This window comes from Gallus gallus, chromosome 2 (assembly GCF_016699485.2).
Source record: "Gallus gallus isolate bGalGal1 chromosome 2, bGalGal1.mat.broiler.GRCg7b, whole genome shotgun sequence".
Taxonomy (NCBI): Eukaryota; Metazoa; Chordata; class Aves; order Galliformes; family Phasianidae; genus Gallus; species Gallus gallus.
The window spans coordinates 107,154,161-107,174,887 of record NC_052533.1 but is presented as its reverse complement, the minus strand read 5'-3'; the positions used below and the strand labels follow the sequence as shown (position 1 = coordinate 107,174,887).

The following is a 20,727-nucleotide window of genomic DNA, read 5'->3' as shown; positions in this document are numbered from 1 at the left end:
TTATTCACCTTGTTTTGTTGCATATATAGCTTAACTCTGCTCCTACTCAGATTCTTGCAGGATGACAACATACAACGGAGTTACTTTCTGAAAAGTCTCAAGCCAAAGGTGTTTTTCTGATCTTTCTAAATTCACTAATACATACTCTTCTTACATACTCGTGCCTACTGTACCAACATGTCATCCAGAGAAAGAAAAGGAGAAGCAACTCTTACAAACTATCATGCAAGCCAGGTAATAAGGATTAATTTCATGGCAATAAAATTCATTTTTAATTTTTCCTTAATGACTAAAACATAACATTCTAACAGATGGCTGTGAAAACAGCAAGCGTTCTCTTTTTTACAGCGACGTGCAACTATATTATCCATCCTGGAAAAATAATAGATTATGGTTCTGCTTGCTGGCACGACACAATCTGCAGCACAGCTCTGGGATGTGAGCTAACTCCTAAAACAATGACTTCACTGAAAGAATCAAGGCTCTGCTGCTTTTTCATTTTTACTCCCTATTTATGGCTTTGATATACAGTTATGTGTAGGCAGATGTCATAAAATTGATGCAGCAGTGCATCAAATTTGCCCTATGAATGCCAGAAATCAGTGGCCTCAACTCTTTGTAAATTAAATTTCAATGTCTGAGATATATTTAATTCTGAAATACACCTATTCTATGTGATCATTAAGCACAGAGGTCTGTACAGCTGCATTAGCATTAGCCTGCCAATACTTTTATGTCTTAGATTTCCGATTTGCCATAATTCACTTCTGTTTTTACTTCAGCAGCTTCATGGAATATGATACACTGAAAACACACAAGCTTTAAAATGTTATGAATATGTGTGTAGAATGTGGGATCCTCAAGAGAATCTTACAATCTCTCTTCAAAGGAGATTCATCACATAAAAACAGCCTGCTGACAAGTCTTGTCTAAAAAAGTTGCACAGTTGTTTTAACGCTGCTGCTTCATTAATGGCCATTTCTCTAAAGCCCTGATAATTATCAGGGGTAATTGGTCTGACAAACAACCGATAATATTCTCTTTACAACAGGACTTTTTGTTTAGGCTTTTGGTCCTCTGTATAATACTCTACAGGCTAAAGGATATCCATGAGAAAGGATCTCAAAACTCCAGGCACAGGAATGATAGCCTGTGGAAGAGGAGAGACACCCAAGCTCCTTGGCTATTTCCCATGCTTTAGATGTGCCCAATTAGCCTGTTCAGCAGCAGATGCTCTGCATTGGGTGTTACGGATCCAGTGGTTCCTGACATTCTTAAAATTATGCCATCAATGGTTTGAAAAGTCTCAGAATTGCCATTCTCTCATGAAAGTTTTGCAACATTGGAATCGGCACTGCCTGCATGGTGTGCTCTTGTTCCATAAAATGCAAACTTTCAGTCAGTTAGTAAATGAATAATATACTATGAAAAATGCTGACAAAATCAATGTTAGGCTTCTAAATATTAGTGCTACAAGAACAGTGCTCTAATTGCAACCCACCAATGCACTTTGATGCTTGTTGCTGTGAGAGTTCCCAAAATTGTTCTGGTCTACAGGCATTTAAAGCTGAGATGTACCATCTGAGCTCTCTGCTATTGTTACTTCCCAATTTACTTTAGAATCACCCATATTTTACCACAGAAATGTCAGTATCACTAAGGCATGCAGATCTAATCATAGAAATTAATTCCACTCGAGGGAGCCTGGTGTCTATGTATTTCCTTTGTCATCAGAGGGTCTCTGATTTTTTTCCCTCTTTCATGGGAAGACTCAAAGCAGAAACCCAGCACCAGTAAGCTGAAGCCTGTGAAGCTGAGCTGCCCCAGAGATACGCTTTACTCTCTTCCCAGCTAACTCAAAGTGAGCCCAGCCTTCCTAGCTAGTTAGCTCTTCTGCACACTTCTGTAATAAACATCTTCTAAAATAACATGGAATAACACGGCACTTTTATAGTACAGAAATATGACTCACCACACTACTACAGAGTATAACATAAAAACCACAAGCCAGCTTTCTACGGAACGAAAATACCCTCCTCCTCATAATGCATCTTATCTTATTCTGCAACTAAAAGGAAAGACTGGAATATGTGAAATTGATATGCAAAACTAAGTAGAAACTCTAACTTATGAGAACAAAGAGGAGCAGTTAAAAGCTTTTCTTTCAGACTCAGACACTAAAAATGAACACAATTAAATATCATCTACTGGTTTTACACTCTAAAACACACTTTAAGAATAAAACAAGCAAAGCATCTGGCTAAGGGGTGCTATTTTTACCCATACAGTTACTATAAATAATGAATTAGTCTTTCTCTTGCTTCTTAATTTGCCCTGGAGTACTGGATTCTAAATAAAACTTGAAGTAGCTTATGAGCCTATGAGAGATGGAAAGGAAGCTTGTACTTCTCTTGTTCCAGTATCAAGTAACTGCAGATGGAAGACAAAGATAAGCACTGAAAAATAATTAAAAAAATCAAATATGAATACCAGCTATGCTTAAAGAGACAAAAACATTAACTGGACTACACTGGATCATAAGCTGATCATTAGCTACTATAAATTAGCCAGAGTTGTTACCTAAAAAGCTAACCTGTTCTGTTTTGAAACACTACTTATAGCTGTCAATATACTTTTATGTTCTGTGCTCACAAAGTGTATTTGTATTTGTCTTTGAGGTGGAGGTCCACCTCCAATCATTCCTCTTTTCACTGACAGATGCCAGCAGCACCTGAAAGCATGCTGTGGCACATAGGGATTCGCATATGCAGTATGCTGCTGGAAGACTCAAAGGCTGAGCTGGCGAGCTGCAGAGCTACCTGATTACAGTTAGCTGTGTGCTTTACACAACTGACCACATACTGAGCTGCAGCAACACTGTGCTTGAACTCACCACCATCCTAACACAGCTGCGTGGGTTTTGAGCAAGCTGCATCCAGTCATGTTGGGACCAGGAGAGGAGCAATTCCCATTTTGCTGAAGATGCTGCCCCAGATGATGCAGAGAACTCACCTACCTCTCCCGGTGACATTTTGTTTGTTCTTCCCATCTTAACCGAAATGTAACCATTCCGTTTATGATCAGTCTCACTGCAGCTGAGCAGAAATTGACAATGCAGCATGGTTTGGTGCATGACTGAGACTGCTGTTCCTCTCGGTTATGTTTCTGTCAAAATCTAATTGCTATCTCATATAAATGATTGAGATTGCTTCCAGTTGAGGACGCTGTGACTGCAGTGATTTAAAGTTAGTAATCAGATGCTACGTACTATACTTTGCATCAGTTATCCCAGTAATTAATGCCATTATCAGTCGCTGTCCATTTATTCTTTAAAAACACGACATCTTAAGGATGCTATGGCACATAAATTTTATGCCTGTTTTTGGATACAAATATGTACTATGACCTGGTGAGGTGGGTCTGCAAGCTTGAAGGAACAGGTTGAAGCACACTGGATAAAATTTAGAAGATGAAGAAGGCAAAGATGAGGCTGGGCACTCAAATGGTGGTCCTCTCTGAAGCTAAATCAATCACAGGCATGGCATCAGTAGCACGCCACCAAAAATGACTCTAAATCAAGTCCAGTCTACGTGGGCCTCCTGAATCACCTCATTGAGTACGTCACTCGTGGAAGGCAGGGCAACCTTTCCTCCTTCCTCTGTCAAACTAGACCTAATGGTAACCTCCTCCCGTTCTCTTCAATCATAAGTGGGCAAAGACTGCTCTAAATGCATGCCCCAGCAGCCTGTTTTCATGGCCACTCTGTAAATATTATTATGTAGGCTTGCTTTCTGGAAGTGCTGCTCTGGGAATGAAATTCCCTTTCAAAATGGTTTTGTTTTTGAGGAAGTGGTTTTCATTCTCTTCTTTAAAATTCAGTTTGCCTTTTTTTTTTTCTCTCCACTGGCAAATTCTAGTGGGATGCAGAGTAGAGAAGCAGATCCAGAACAACAAATGCAGATTCTTTGCTCCACAGGGCACGGCTACATGGCAAGTTACCACTTTCAACAGGAGCTAAGCACAGAAATCAGTTTTCTAAGGTTGCAGAGAACCACTGCATTCACCCTCCCTGAAGAAGCTGCTTATTGCCCTCTCTACGTATAACAGTATACAGGGAGTTTCTAACCTGGGAAATTCTCTGCAGTAGCAGTAGGAACAGCTGTGAGGCCGTTAGCCACGAGCATTAGGACAGCACATGGCTTCAGAAATAGCATGGAGCACAGAGCTCCACACTCCCTCCCTCAGAAATAATGAACTACATTCAAGGCACCCATTTAAAAACCTTTCATACCTGAATCTGAATGAAATACGAGGTGCGTGTATATATATACAAGTTACATATAAACAAAGCAGAAATCAGGTAGATGTAAAAACAACACCTGGCATAGGTAAAAATTGAAACAAACTCCTTCCCTTCACCAGGCTAATAAGCAAATTCCTATTACTGGCATTATTTACACACTACTACCATTTTTACTATCAAGGTAAACTGAAGCTGTGAATTATGCATCATCTCAAGAATTATCGCCTTGAAAATGCAAAATCGAGTCATTGTGTGAACACTTTACCATTGACAAGTCCCTCGCTGACTGGTGTGTGGCATTCCAAACCAATCTGTAAAGTCACTCTTTAATCAAGTACTTATTTGCAATACCTCGCTACCAGCAATACCTCCACCAGCTTTGGGAGGACGTACCCCACAAGCATACACGTTCCCTTTAGGTTAGAGCTCATAACAAGCTGCTTCATGGGTAGCCATGAGGAGAGCACGTGGCCGACCAGCGTCCCTTTCCTGGATCCCCCCGAAGTGCCAAACCTGCACTAACCGTGCGGGGTTGCTCTGCAGCATGTTGACATACAACCCAATGAGCACATGTTCATCGGCCAGCCTGTCTGCAACATCGAGGCTGTACTGTAACCTGGAGCGGGGGCGGGGAGAGAGGGTGCAGTCCAGACAGACAGAGGGAAATAAACAGAGAAAGCAGGAGCAAGTGAGATCGCGAAATGAGAATGTAGGAACGAATAATTAAGAGCTCTTAGGAAAAAAAAACACCGAGTGCAGAAAGTATTTTGTTACTGCTGTAATTTACATATTAAGTATTTCATGGCTTAGGATGGTAGAACCCAACTCAGTGACACAGCCAGCCACGGAAATCGGTGAGATGCCAGATTGGGCCAAGGACTGGGGCTATGCAGAACCATTTATTTCATTATAAAGCAGACTGCCAGATCAGCTCTATTTGTTTCAGTATATTCTGTAGAGGTTAAATACATCAAATATATTTCTGTTACACAGATTATTAACATACTGAAATCACAAGCTGGATTTGCTTGGAAATGTCTGATCAAGACCTCACACTCAGGTACACATAAATACACTTAAGCATGCCCTACAGAGCTCACAGGGTTAATTGGTTACTAGAGTCTTCTCAGGAAATAGATTTATAGAATATATTAAAAACAAAGGGAAGTAAGGAGAAGCTTTTGTTTTAGCTGTGTTAGTGCAAGCTACGAACATACTCTCTCTTTAACTTACCCTTTGCCTTTCAAGAAAGCTGGAGCAGCCCTAGCCAGCAGTTTGCTCTGCTCTACGTCAGTGTTCTTGGAGGGAGAGCTAGTTAATAAGACAGGAAAACTAAGAAGAGGGTAATCACTGAAGCCTGACATTTATTACAGAATAGTCTGGAAAAGCTCATTCTAGAAGCCTAGACTGAAGGAAAAAGAAATAAACATACAGCTTTAAAGAAATGTTAGAAAATTTCAGAATGTGAAGTCAAGAACTAGTTTTCCCTTCTGCTCTCAAAAAGCAAACTTTAAAGCCTTCACTACAGAATAGAGAAACAAGATGTACTTCTTTCACACATGGAGAGCTGAAGGTTCGTATAGTTTGCAGGTAGAATATGATGTAAACATTACCTGAAATGCAGCTTAGAAGTTGGTAAAGCTTCCCCATAACAGCTGAATTGTTTTTCTCCACGCCTGCCATGAGGCAGTTTCAATAACCTATGGAAATCTGCTTATTTATATGCAGTAATGGGACACACCAATTTTGTTTTCAGAAGTATTGTTTTTCTGTTGATTAAAAAATATACAGTTCATCAAACCTCAATTTTCCAATTGCATAATGCCACTTTTTTTTCCTAATTACTCTATTTAATGGATTGCAGTAACTGCATCTTTTCCAGTACAAAAATATCCATGTTAACAACTTCTTTAGATAAGACTGGTCAAAAGCAGAGAAATTTCAATGTTAGTTTTTCTTTCTTGCTGCAGTATTTCTGGCTATAGATGGCTAAATAGAAACACATTTTACTTTCTTGCTTTTAACACTTATTTTGGGGTTTGGCTACTGTTACTGTAAGCATCTTTGATCAGAAGACCTGTGTGTTAGCATGCAATGAACCTGTGCTTCCAGATGTGTGTGTGTACAGGCAGATCTTTTTGCATAAGTACGATACATGATGCTCTGATGAACTGAAGAGCAAAAGTTTCATATTAGGATAAATTCTTAGAGGAATTCTCAAAGATGAAATGTGTGCCATTCCCCCACTGCTATGGAAGACCAAGGCTATCGGTGGGGTTTGAAAAACATGGCACTAAAAGGTGTCCCAGGAATCCAAGCCCTACTGTTTTATACTAAATCTTTAAGAGAGCTCAGTGAAATGCAATACAGCACAGAGAACAAACAAACAAACAAACAACAAAACAACTTGCTTCTAGTTTCTATGTTTATCAGCATGCTGTTTATGTGTGCTGTGCTTCTACAGAAGTAACGTGCACGCAGGAAAGCATGCTCCATTTTGTCTAGAAGGATACATTTTTTCAGTGTTTTATTCCCAGTTGCGGAAGGAAAATGCTTTAAGGAGATACAGAATGTGCCCTTCCAGCCAAAAAATGCAAAATTTGTTCCTAATTAAAGATAAATTTGTTGCCATAATTGGAGACTGAAGACTGCAGGGAAGATTTCGAGCCTTGCTTTCTAACAGCGCATTGTGACGTCCCCTCTATCATGCATCAACTCTCCTATGCCCCACAAGCAACTTAATTAGGGTGGAGGGACCAGCAAACAAACATGACAATTGGCCTCACCTCTCTTTCCCTCTTGTTAGCCTTAAAGTATTAGCACCCAACCCTCTCTTAGGAGTTATATTTTCAAAGCTTTTTTTTTTGATACTTGGGCATCTCCGCTGGACTCTGTCATGCTCAGTAGCACATTTGCTCCTCGTTCCATGCCCTACGTAGGGTGCAACCTCCAGATGCCACCACCTCTGGGTAATGAGTTTTCAAAGATTTCTACATGCTGTCCTACTCAGATGCACTCTAACAATCATATTGCTCATCCAATTAGTTTGTGGTTCACTGCAGCTGTAGGTCCTTTGTCAAAATATTTCTGTCCGTTCAACTATGCTCCATATTTTATTTGATTATTTGCTTCCTTGCTAGAGCACTTACAATTACTGAGTTTCCCCTAACTGATTTCAAATCATTTGGACATCAATTACTACCATAGCAATTGAGCTCCTTTTTTAATTTAGAAATTGCTCTCCAAGCACTCCTCTCCGTAACCGTTTCAACCTTTGTACCATCTACAAATTGCATACACTCACTCTACTGCTCCAGGTAGGTCATTACAAGAAATAGTGCACAGTGTCTGACTGAAGATAGACCTTGAGAATCCCAATAGCTGATATGTCCTCCTGGAATGATAGCAAACTTTAGAAAATTTAATTACTGATTTTCAACCACTTGTGCGCTGATGTTCTACTAATTTCCCTAGGCTCTTATTTCCTTTGGGTACTTTTGTGTCATATGGGGACTATGTCAAAAGACTTCTTAAAGGTCAAGCTGTATCATATCTGCTGCTTCTTTTTTACCCACTAGACAAGCTATCCTGCCAAAGAAATACATCAATTTGGTTTGACGTAATTTGTTCTTGACAAATCCATGCTGGCTATTTCTCATCAGTTTATTATCCTCCAGAAACTTATTAATTCTTTCATAATTTCAGTATTGTTGGATACCAAGGTTAGGCTCCCACTTGCATAACCTCTTTCATTTTTTGTCCATTTCCACTTTCAGTTTCCTTCTTTGGAAGAGATAACATTTGTCCTTCCCTGCCTCCCACAGCCTCCTACATCCCCCATAGTTTCCCTTAAATACAGCTAATAGCACAAAGATTGTTTTGGCCACAGTGAATTTGTCTGGATCCAACAACCTGGACTACATTTTTATAAGATACATTCCTTTTACAATGAGCTGAAGAATGTTTTCCTATCCAAACTATGATACAAGACCTCCACCTCTGGGCAGATGTTTATAAAGATGTACACCTAAGAAGACCTGTGAAAAAGGTACACTCTCTTTAGAGCCTACCTGACCACTGAAACCACCGGACATTTAGCCTGCCTTTAGCAGGCAGAACACTGGCCAAGAAGACCAAGCAGGATTCTCTTCTTCTTCTGAAAACAACATGCAAAGGAAACTGACAGTTCATGTTTACTACACTCCTCAGACATAGGAATGTGGACAACAAAGGCAACCAGCATGCTCTGCTCCAGAGATACTGTCCAGAAACCTCCCAGTGCTTTACATCCAGGCTGAATAACCAATTCTTTGTAAGGTTTTTATCTGGAATTCAAAGGCGGCACCATCTACACTACTCAGCATTAAATAACACTCAATTTCTCATTGGTTACGGGCATTTGATGTCACAGTGTATTCTTTCTGACTACCAGAGAATTACTAATTTCCACTTTACTAGAATGTATGGCACCACTCCATTTATTCCAGTTGATTATACCTTTAGAAGAACTGAATGTATCAACTGTGAGGGGGCACTGAAAAAAAATGCAAGAAAAGCCATTCTGCTTCATCTTATCCCAACTCAAACCCCGTAATTCTATAGTTTAAAGGAGACTGAAAGAAGTTGTACCCATTACTATGGTAGTGACAGACTGTAGCTGGGGAAGAAAAGAATCCAAATAGGCAAGACATTGTTAATTCAGCTAGGGATAGAGTTATTCTTCTTGACTAGACAGAAGTTTCTTCAATGCTCAATCTACCTGTTTTGGCTTAACACATCCAGCTCGTTGGGTTTCTAAGGGCAATGCCTACTCTGCAACAATGTTCTGCTGCCCTGTAGTTAATCAGAGATCACAAAAATAAGGGTGAGATTAAAAAAAAATATTAGCTACGGTAAAAACAAATCAGCTCTTGCAGTGTTAATCACTTATTAGCTGTCATCAGAACAAATGCCTATCATCTGGTATTTGGGAGAAGATCAGTGATTTTTTTGTTCCTTCTTTACTAAAATAAGTGCTTTTAAGCTCTTAAGCTGTACAGACAGGGGTAAAGGACTCAGCTGAGCACACTGTACTGTTGATACCAATTTGCACACTGTGTATATTTAAAAGAAAGGCAATTGTTATGCCAAAGTTCTCATTAACACTCACTAATGGACATAATGGCTCAAACTATGCAAGCAGACTGTGATACTCAGGTGGACTGAAGAAACTAAGAAGCATCTCAAGGAAAGTCTAAATCTGACTTCCTTTGTGCTTTGGAATAATTGTGTATCCACCCAAAGCTCAATTAAACTGCAAATTACATATCATATTTAGTCTCCTTTCAGCTATTCCCACAAGTTATCATTGTATTTGCTAGTTATCAAAGATCTTCTCTTTAATATGATTCTTCTTCCCAGTCCTTTTCCCTTGTCCACCCAAGAACTCAGAAATGAAGAGAGTGGTTTGCTGCATTTATGCTACCATATTCATTTCCAGGAGCAGAGTGATGTGGTGTGCTGCATTCAGCATTTCCTGCTACAGGGAAAGACTGGTTGTGAATGGCAATGCTCTTATGCGAATGCAACTATCTGAAACAAATACCACAGGAATGCTACAAATGAGAGAGACTGGCACAATTGTGCCAATTCTCTTTTGCATAAACCATCTAATTACATAAAAACCTCCTTCGAAGCTATCTGAAACCACTAAACTAGACTGCAACACACATTAAAGTAACCATAAGTTGTCTGCCGTGCAAACAGCCAGCGGATTTACCCTTGATTATGTTCAGCTAGAAATTCTACCCTAAGTTTGTACAATTTTTATTATAACATGAATCACTGAGCATTTAATATAAAATCAGCAGAACTGCAAACAAGGCTGTCAAAGTCTGTTTCTCTGATGTACGAGAGGATGAGCTTCCACTAATGAGGCCTGATTCTCCCAGGGCAATAATAACAGTAAAACCTACAAGAGTGAACGGAGACACTGTTATTAGTCTAATACAGATTGAAGGAGTTGGCATTTAGGAAAAAAGTACCTTGGTCCCAATACTTTCTCATTGAATTATAGCTAATCTCATGCACTAATCAAAGAAGAAAAAAAGAAAGGTCGTTACACTCCACAGTAAAAAACTGGGAAATTGTTCTTATCCAGTTGGGTACTTTTACATAACATGAGCTTGGTACTTTTACATAACATGAGTAAGACCTCTTACTGCAGGTCACTACAATGAGAGAGAATTCTGGGAGAACAGCGCATCAGCTGGAGGCATAGGCCCACCTCCAAAGCTCCCTGAGTAAATGGCAGGTTTCCATTAACTTCAGGAGGATGTACACCTGCCTTTCGGTGGCTATTTTGAAAAGCAAAGCAAAGTGGTTCAGGGAGGGTTACTGGCAAGCAGCACGAACTGCAGACCGCTAACTCACAGCAGCAAGAGCTGCGGACAAGGGAGGGCAGGCTGGCTGTGGGACTTGGAGTCTCTTCCAGACTCTTGTGTGAGCCTCTTTCATGCCTCTGTCAGGAATATACCCGGGAAGTCATGCACTGAAGATGCAAACATAGAGGTGCGTTTTTTGGCTTTCAAAAACAATGGTGTCCAACTTCCTCCAGATGCATAATATTAATCCTATGTGAAAAGGTGAAATGAAAGATTAGTGCTGTGCGAAAGCAAGGAAAGTTGGCAAAGCCCACAGCCAGCAGGAAGTCTAATCAAAAGAATATTTAGAGCCTCAAGAAATCCTCCAGCACGCCAGAGCCCTTCCTTAAAGACTGTCTTTAGTAATTGAGCAGAATTGCTAATGATTTAGTGCATGAGCTACAGAACTACGGCAGTTAGTGGGTTAGTGCTCTCATACTGACCGTGAATTGTTGTGAAGCTGATTTACATACAGCTTTATAAGAGAATGCTCATCAGCCACAGGACTGGCTACATTTATACCCCCAAGCAACCTGAATGATTCAAACAATGAAACCTTGTTAATACTCCAAAAAGTAAGCACAGACAGTAGCGTGTTCACAGTGAATTCTTTACAATAAATGCAACTTATAACCACTTAGAAAGAACACTGACTTGATGGCTTGTAGGTGTTTGTTATTTCTATTTTTTTTTCTAAATAAATAGATGCAACTGAAACGTGTAAGAGTTAAAAATAATGACAATAAGCCGCGAAGCTCTTAAAATGCAGTTAGGAAAATGAAACAAAGGTTACAATAGCACTTATTATACAGAGTTGTTTTATCCATCAGGGTATTGTTAGCTCAATAAATAAATAAATAAATAAATAAATGAAGTCCAGAACCAACCATTGCATCATGGAAACTTTTGAGGTATAAGGATGCCATACTGCGTGCTCAGTCTGAGTACCTACGGTTGTGGGTTTTGCCTCCTGCCTTCAGGGGATTCTCAGTCAATCAGCTCTTCCTCCAGGAGGAAAATAATTCTAATGGCCCAGAGATTACCTACATTTAATCCTGACAGTTAGGCAGTCAGCTGAACTACTAAAGAAGACAGAAGTAAAATGATCAGGAACTTTTCACGTGTAAAAAAATAAAAGTTGCACGGTAAACTGTACTGTAATTGTTCCTGCAAGTTGCTGACATACATGGCAAAGCCTACTTCTTTTGAAAGGGACTTCTTGGGCATAAATAGAAGCAACAGTTATACTCTTAAAGAGCATTGCTTTTAATGACCTGTCTTGTAGAGACCACAGATAAGATTACTCTGCCTTGTCCCAGCACATAAAATCCCATATACTCCAACTCTAGAAACAAATCTGCATTTGCAGTCTCACTGTCTGTGCAGGCAGCAGCCTTAGGGGCTGCTTTGGGGCAGGCTTTCAAAAAGCATTTCAGACGAACCCAGCAGCCTCCTGCACTAAGATAACAATGAGAGTTTACAGATTATAGCTCCCAGTACCAAAGTTCATAAATCAAAGTAGTAACCAAACACCTTTACTTTAACATTTCAGTGTTGTACACCGAGGATTTATTTTCCGTGTTAAAAAAGGTATCCACGCATACCCAGAGTTGTGTTTGGTTATTAGGGAACACTGAAGCACTGACAAACACAGCAAGGACCAAGCAATAGTATGCACCTGAGGACGACATATCACTCATCCTCCCCAATACAGCAAAATGTTATTTTTCTGCCACTTTTTCATCTATGTACATCGGCAAGCTTACATAGAGATTGGGTGAAAAAGTCAGCAAATGCTACACATGTATTTTGGACATATGAGCCAAAATAGCGGGCCAAAATGTACACACACAGCTGCAAGCACCTTTTCTTTGGGATTAATGTTTCTCATCACTCCTCTCTGTACTGTTTCCGGAAGACTCACCATATTCTAAGTCGGCCCTTTCTCTCTTGTAACCTTTAGAGAAAATCTGAATGGCTTAACAGAAGGAAGGATGCCTCGCTATGTTGTGAGAACGAACACATTTTCCCTTTGTTCATACCACATCTTGCAGTATGATGCAACCATTCCCAGTAGGTAATGGTATGTCCCAACTTCTGTACCCACAGTGCTGCGACATCTACAAAATGGCTACAGAGACCCATTCTCAGCCTCTGTCAGTGGATGCCCGAGTTGCATTTGAGCCCATTTAGTAGAACTTAAGGGTCCAATTAAGAACCAGAGATCTGCACTCCATCCCGAGGAGTTTGGAGTGCCCCTCCCTCATCTCTCCACCTGGATACTTGGGTATTTTTCTGCTCACATGTGCTAATTTTATTTTGCCTTTCTTGAGGAGGGAAATTAGAAGTGGAAACCTCTTCCACCCTCATACAGTGATTGAACATAAATTAAAGTAACAACTCACCTTCTGTTGGCAAAGGGACTTCCTGAGGGAACAGAGTGGGAGAAGAGTGTGTCGTTCATGCTGGTTACAGGTCGGGGGGGCCTAAAAGAAGGTAAAATATCTAGTTGCATTCATTTGGTACAGAACAATCAATCAGCAACCGTATTTACAGATAATTAAATAAGTTTATTGTTTAAATTAACATTATGGCTGGCATCTTCTGTTTTAAGTAATAGTTCAAAATTAAAGATGTTGTTTTTAACCGAAAGTTGATAAAAACACATTGTTACTTAGGTCTAGCAGGAAATAATAGTTTTACGTGTTCTGAGGTGAGTTTTAAGCAATTCTCTTGATTTTGTTTCTGCTTTGGCAAACTGACTCCAGAGCTTGCAGTTTGTGGTGCAGATAGTGCATTCAGCTAGCCAGGCTGAGCACCAGTAGCAGGTTAGCTGTGGCAGAATGGAGGTCTACATGAGGCAGTTACCGCTATATTACATAGCTTTTCTCAGATTTATCCACAGCACTGTGCTCTGTGCTACCATACCCCCACAGTGACCACAGCGTACCCAATACCCCTTGGTGTCCCATAAAATACTTGTAGTACAAAACTGCCTGAAGTGCAAAGCTTTTCAACTGGTATATTAAACCCCTAAATCAAAATTTAAAATAAGTTTCCAGTTTAAAAGGACCTATTAATAACGATGCTTTTATTATTACATTTTTTATTTCCCACTCTTAGTAAAAATGAAATGAGAAGGAATATTTCCTCTGCTTTCTTTTATTGCCTCCTCTTAAAAACATTTTGTGCATAATCTTTTTTTGTGTGTGTGTCCATCCAAGCAAATTCTTCCATTCCCAATGGACTTCTTATGCAACAGTAGGCAAAAGATACAGATGCTTTGGAAAAAAACAGAAAATATGATACTAAATCACAGGGTTTTCAGGTATAAGCAGAACTTGAAGCCATATGGAGACCAGGCCGTAAACTGCCTGGATTTCAAGTTGGTCATGATTCCCTTTAAGCTCTGTGGAAGGTCTGTCTTGCTTTCTGAATTTTGTGAATGGGCAGATGAAAATACAGTAGCCATCTGCCAAAATTTCCTGTGCTCTAATTGTGCAAGACAATCAGCCATTCAAACTCTTTGTAGGAAACAAAGAAAATCAGTTCTGCACAGAAGTGAACTATTAATATATATTTTCATTCTTACTTTGTTACCGTTCAAAAACGAGCACATATATCTTCTTTGGTGAGCACCAATGGATTTCTCAGCACAAAACTACCACCCTGATTTTAAAGAGATTTACAACTGGGAATAGAAAGACGTAGGATTTTGCATACTTATGGGACAATATACTGTTTAGCCCATGTCTTCAGATCCACGGGCAAAATTGCAGATCTAGTCAGTCAGAAATTTGTGTTAAGGACACTTGTGTGTCCTATGTACTTATCTCTGGATGAAAAAGTGTTAAGTATTATTTTCTGTAAACTGCTCCATCAGAGCTAGGAAGAGCTTGGGTGAGGCCATGATGGATGATTCCATGATAATGGGAAGGTCACTGTAGGATGAGCCTTGAGATACAGAGATTTGAAAAGAAACTTTGAGAGAATACTTGGAAACTAATGGGTAAGCAACTGGTGATTTGTTGGCTGGGAACTGTAATTATTTAGGAGTAACTACTGATCTGCTGCTTTCTCAATTTTCACAGTGTAACCACTGTCCATCAAATATATTCAAAGTCTTAACTGGGCAGAGGCCAGCCTTTCTGAAAGATGGGTCTAGCCCAAGGCTGTGTAGTCCTAGATGCCGAAGAGGACAGGAGGAGAGGCTGGCTTCCAATGCTCCCCTAGAGGAGAGGCAGGAGAGGTTTGGCAGAGCTCGACTTCAACTCTGCCTGGCACTCCATTCACTCTTTCTGATTGCGTGGAAGTGGATACACTGCATCCATGAAATTCAGCAGATCATTACATCTGTGCTTCAGGTTCGTGTCTTTTCTAAGTTTTACCTCAGTCAGGGTGGAAGGGAAGATTTCTAAATCCTAGAAAAGTTCTTTCCTCTCAATATGTCTTTGCATTCAAAGACAATGATTGATTGTGTTGCGGACTCCTGTAAAAAGCTAGGGATTGGTAATGAGATCACAGAATTTTCTCAACCTATTTTCCTCCAACAAATGTACTAAAGAAGAAAAATACTCACCAAGTATCTCTTTTGCAGCCAAAATGAAATGGAAAAGAGAAAATTAATTAAATTGCCGGTTTAAAAATATGTGATTTAAGTACAGCATTGGACAATCTCCATTCCTATGACCCCGATTCTGTAAAAACCAAGACAGCCTCAGCAGGTCACTGACGCTGCTTATATATGCAGAATTGCTCTTGTGTACAGATGTCTCTAAACTCCAAGGCTTTGCTAAACTTTTGTGATTAGCATTTGTTTGTCAATTCTTATATCAAGAAAACTTAAAATGAATCTGAGTTTTCCCAAGTCAAGTTTCTGCAAGGTTGATACCCACTGTCACATTCCTCAGGTTTAGGTTGAATATCAAATGGATGTTCAAACACACCTACAAAGACCTATATACGTTGGTGATGTGGTAAAACAAGAACAGCATCCCTTGTGGTAAAACAAAGGGAAACTCTTACCTATCACTATAAATGCAAATCCTTCAGAGGTTCTTTCTAAACTGCTGAAAGTGAGTGATTAAGCTCTCTGACAAAAGTGAACTGGTGATACTCAGTCAACTTTCTCAAGGAGGCAAAAAACACTTAAAACAATACAACCTAAAAATGCTACGTAACAGTGCACGCTATAGCCTAACACATGCCCAAAGTAAAACAAAAAAATAATAACAGGAATTTTACAAAGTGCTCCTTGCTTGTCTAAACTATCCCTACTGATGTCAAAAATAATGCTCCCACTGGCTTGGATGCAAACAATGTTAGGCCACTGCTAAACGTATTTGAAAATCCCTCTGACCAAGCCACTTGTCTCTGCAGACTATGGTGCCTTTTTTGTTGCTAATCTTAGCTACAGAAAAGCAAAATCTCCCCTTAGTAATTCCTCCATCAGATTAACTACACATTGAAAACGATCCTAAATGAGCCTTAGATATATTACTTAATTGAAAATCTTGCGTGGCTCCAGTAAAACAGAAAAATCCTGCCGCCCTTCTGTCTGCTACCACTCCTAAGTGAAAGAACGATAAACAGCAAAGATAGTATAGTAATGAAGAGAGTATTTGTCCTCATTTAAGGAAGAAACTACTAAAAAAAGGATACTGTTTTGTTGCCAGAATTCTTCCATTAAATGCACGTATAAAAACCTTTCTGCCTGGATTCTCGCCCAGAGCTGTTTCTCTCAACTTCCATTATGTTTAAAAATAAAACTCACATTGGCAAGAAGTTATTCTCAATGAGGTACCGTGGCATATTTCTCCCCTCAGTTAATTTATGTGAATTATGCTGTAGATCATGCTACCTCCACAACTTGCAGGTTTTTCACTCACATCCCATTATAGCCAATATAGCTATATTGCCTTCAATCTACAGATAAAGAGAAATCCTATCATAAAACAAAATAGATGGTGGCTCATTCTCACATCCAATCACTCTAAATTATGCCCATATAGCTAGGAAGAAGGGAAGGTGTTAATTTCACAGCAAAGACTTGGAGCAGATCCTAATCAATTACAGTACCTTCTCCTTCCCTTACCTAACTGCACTCAGCCCACTCACAGCAGCCCAGCTTTTACTAGCTGCCATCTTCCAACACGCCCTGAGGCCTCAGAGGTCCTCAGCCACCAGGGAATGGAGGCTTCTGTTTTGGTTCCATGCTTCCTGGCTTCCCAAATCTGCCCTGAGACATGAATGGCCCAGTGACATTACCACTGCCTCAACCAGCACAGTCAGGCTTTTACATCAGGCAGCGCAGAGTGATAGATCAGCAAATCCATCTCTGGCTAATGTGCTCCAAAGAGCTCCTCCACGAGGAGCTGTGCCTTACAGCAACTTGTCACTGCTGAGCTGCTGGGGCACCTCAAGTCTGAAGAGCAGAGTACGCTTTTAGGCCTTGGAAGACTTTTAAAACCACACAAGGAAGGATACAAAAATGTAAAGACAGCAGGCGCTTTCCAAGTGACTTGTCAACTAAAGATGCAACTTATGCACTCGTACAGATGGTCTTTGAGGTCAGTTGAAGTCGCAGCTCCACTGAAGTCAGTGAGAACTCTGACGGTGAATTCAACAAAACTGGTCACTCTACTTTTCTCTGGTGCCTTGTGTCACTACCTTCGATACACTGACGTTAGGTGCCTACTAATGTTCAAAGCATGGACACATCCCAGAGTGCTGAAACTGTATGAAACTGCATCTTCTCTACTTCTGAGGAGAACAGGGACATACCATCCTTGTGTCCCATACTTGATTATATGTGCATATTTCACCAACCTTCTAGTGACGACACACCAGAGCACATTTTTGTACTAATTATCTCTATCAGTAGATTTGCACTTGTGATGCACTGAACTCGGTAATGACACAGCTGCCTCCTTCTCTATTCAGAGCTATAGCATCTAGACTAGGTGTAAGCAAGCCCCACAACAAAGCTTACTTTCTCTAGAGCACACAGATACTTACACAATATGAGCCAGGTTTAGAGGTTTTTCAGGCTGGTCAGGGAACATTGGGTGCAAAGGTTCACGGCTGGAAGCACAGCTTAAAGACTTGCTAAGTGCATTAGTTAGCTTCTTAGCAGGTGATTTCTGGGAGGAACAAGGAAGGTAGAGGTAATGTGGACAAGTAAGGTGCGAACTGACGCACAAAACAACAGGAAGCTCTACTGCTTACATCAATATGACTGATATTCCCTCATCCTCTCCCACCCCACTCTGGTAAGCCAAAGACCATTCAGACTGGAGAAAAGATTGCTCTTACCTTCAGTTGCCTTCAGAGAAGGCTCTGGGCATGTATATCTATACAGACAGGTGCAATTGACATGGGTCCCTGCAATGCTGTGCTCAGGAAACACTGAAGGTAGGGCAGTACAAAGGGAGGTCTCTCAGGATGGTGCTGGCTGTGCCTGACCAGTTGGCAATGTGAGCTGAACCCATCTGTTTGTTCCTGTCTGTATAGCTTACCGTAAAAGACACCATCCACTTTCTAGCTGGGTGCCAGGTACAGAGTTGCTACATTCTTTCTCCTTTTCGTGAGCGTTTCCCTCCTCAGCTCAGCACCTTATTGCTATAAAGCTTGTCTTCACCTCCCCATTATACTGGTGAATGAACCAGGACCTGGGAAATTTCACGCAGGTGTGGCCACAGTTGCACCAACATGGCAACAGCACATGAGAAGCTGACAAACTGTTACTGCCATCAAAAGACTGAAAGGCTCTGCGCGGAAAGCATGAGTTCCAGCCTCAAATCCCACTAGTCTTCCAACAGTACTCATCTAAAAAAATCAACACACTCCGCTTTAGCTTTGTTTGAGCACTCCTTGCAGTTGAACCCTTTTCTAGACATGAGCTTGGAGACTGAGGACCTCTTTTAGGCTTTGCGAGAGATCCTTGGGGAATCCAATTCACCTCTCTGTGACTCAGCTTCTCAGCCAGTTAAACCCAGGCTGATGACCCTTACACCCTCTCCTCCTCCCCAAAAAACAGCTGAGCAGGATGAAATTTAAAAATGCTTTTAGGGGTTAGCAAGGGAGGCATTGTATATGTGCACATGCATGTCACATAGTTATTACTATCAACAAGGTAATAATGAAATATTTCTATTATGCAATTCCAACCTAAGTAAGTCAAGTTCAGGCTTTTTCTCTCATATTATAAATGCAATTTTACTCTGAATTTAGATCAGTTGAACTCCACCACGTGTTCTAACACCTTTAACCTGCATGTGGAGCTTGATATAGATTTATTATGGATAATGCTAACCTGTTTTGAATGAATGCTAACGAACACTATAGAAAGGCTATTTCATACTCGAAGGAAAATGTTTGTTTCTGACTATGAGGCATTTGAAACCATTAGGTATAGTCATGTTTAGTCTTCTGTTGAGCAGAAATCTTATATGTCAAAACGATTTCTTGCCTACAACTACAATTCTCTTGCTACAGCCAAAAATGGTTTTATAGCACAGATTGCTGTAAGTGGAGCCAGAGCTAGGTAGCTGGCATTCCTTTATTCAGAGACCAAGCTCAAGTCATTGTGTCTATGCAAAAAACAGCAATTAAGACCCACAAAAACATTCACAGACCCAGACCTGCTCTGAGGCAGTGCAGGGCCATGTGACTGGCATACAGAGCAAATCACATCAGATTTAACCCTTGCTGGCTCCATCAACAGTAAGACTGCTGCTTTATAGATGTTAAGTTTCAGAGCTTTGTTAAGAAGCACGCAAAAAGCACTGCATGTGTGTGAGTTGTTGCCTCACTTATGACTTTCTTTTATAACAATTACATTCTTGCTGTATTTGAGATCAGTCAGGATTTGTCTGCTGGTCTCTGGCTGAGCACCCTGAAGGATGGGGAGGCTCAGGGACCAAGGGCTGTCTCCAGCCCCCAGGGAGCGCAGCCCCCACACCAGATGCCCTGAAAAGGGTAAGGTAGCTGTCAGTGCTCCTGTGCCAGCTTAGAAAAAGTATTTAACGATAAAAAGGTTGAAGTCTGCTTTTCTCCACAATAAACACTGCCATGGATGGATCTAAGCCTATGACCATGTTCAAATCTACTGTGCCAGAACCACCCCAACATCAACATATATTCTGCAGCCACTTGGCTGAGAATACTCATAAGCCAGCATTAAGCCACTTCACCTACAGAGTGCCAGCAGTGCCCAACAGGGACAGCTGGGGACAGCCCCACGGGAGCAGGAGGACTTACTGTGAGGCTGGCGCTCTGCTCCGGGCCCCCGGCGCTGCAGGCCTGCAGCACGGCTGTCACACACACGCACCCTAAATCCACGCTCCAGAAAGTCTGTTCCCACCTCTGTGCTCTCCCTCCAGCTCCCCGGGTGCAACTTCCCCGACAGGCTGCTGATCCCAACCGACAGTCCCTGCCGGGAGCCCCCACCCCAGGGCAAAGCGCCTCAGGCACGAGCCTCCCCTTACCCATGACGTGTACTCTTTCATTTGGTGCTGGTTGCTGTGGGAACCGCTGGCATGGCCTCTCCAGAAGCAGTCCTGACAGAGCTGGTAATTGTGGCATTGCTGGCAGCGGTAGCGGAACCCCATCATGCTCTCGCTGTGGCAGTAGGAACACTCAACAGGATGGAAGACTGTGGGAGAGAGACGCCAAGCTTTAACCCCAAGCAGAGGAACCCAAGGAAAAGCTGATGTGAAAAACTCTGAATGGAAGAGTGAATCACTTTTTTTTTTTCCTAGGAATCTGTGACGTCAGGTGTTGACTGCAGCTCTGACCCATGGGGCTCTATGCACAAAAACTCGTGTTCCCCTCCATGAATCCGGCCTGAGCTGTGGAGAACAGCAGCCACACTGAGCCCTACGCCCCTGACTTCTGACGGACAGATATCTATGTCTCTGCTTGCAGCAGCAAGAAATATGTTCAAACTGTATCTAAGAGAATACAAAGGAAATACACAAGTGAGAAAATCCCCTGCAGCCTTTGGCTACACTGCTGGGGGAA

General features: G+C 41.1%; 1 protein-coding gene across 5 annotated transcripts in view; it reads right to left on the bottom strand.

Annotated features, from left to right (window-relative positions):
• DTNA (dystrobrevin alpha) overlaps nucleotides 1–20,727 on the bottom strand; it is a 220,355-nt gene that overhangs the window by 32,403 nt on the left and 167,225 nt on the right. For all 5 annotated transcript variants that reach the window (XM_046937866.1, XM_015282622.4, XM_025147924.3 and 2 more), the window contains 7 exons: nucleotides 20,193–20,359; nucleotides 17,722–17,846; nucleotides 15,284–15,292; nucleotides 13,110–13,190; nucleotides 11,148–11,237; nucleotides 5,537–5,614; nucleotides 4,827–4,919 (listed from right to left, as the gene is read on the bottom strand). In XM_046937866.1, the coding sequence (XP_046793822.1) occupies nucleotides 4,827–4,919; nucleotides 5,537–5,614; nucleotides 11,148–11,237; nucleotides 13,110–13,190; nucleotides 15,284–15,292; nucleotides 17,722–17,846; nucleotides 20,193–20,359 (643 nt within the window). The remainder of the gene's footprint in view (nucleotides 1–4,826; nucleotides 4,920–5,536; nucleotides 5,615–11,147; nucleotides 11,238–13,109; nucleotides 13,191–15,283; nucleotides 15,293–17,721; nucleotides 17,847–20,192; nucleotides 20,360–20,727) is intronic.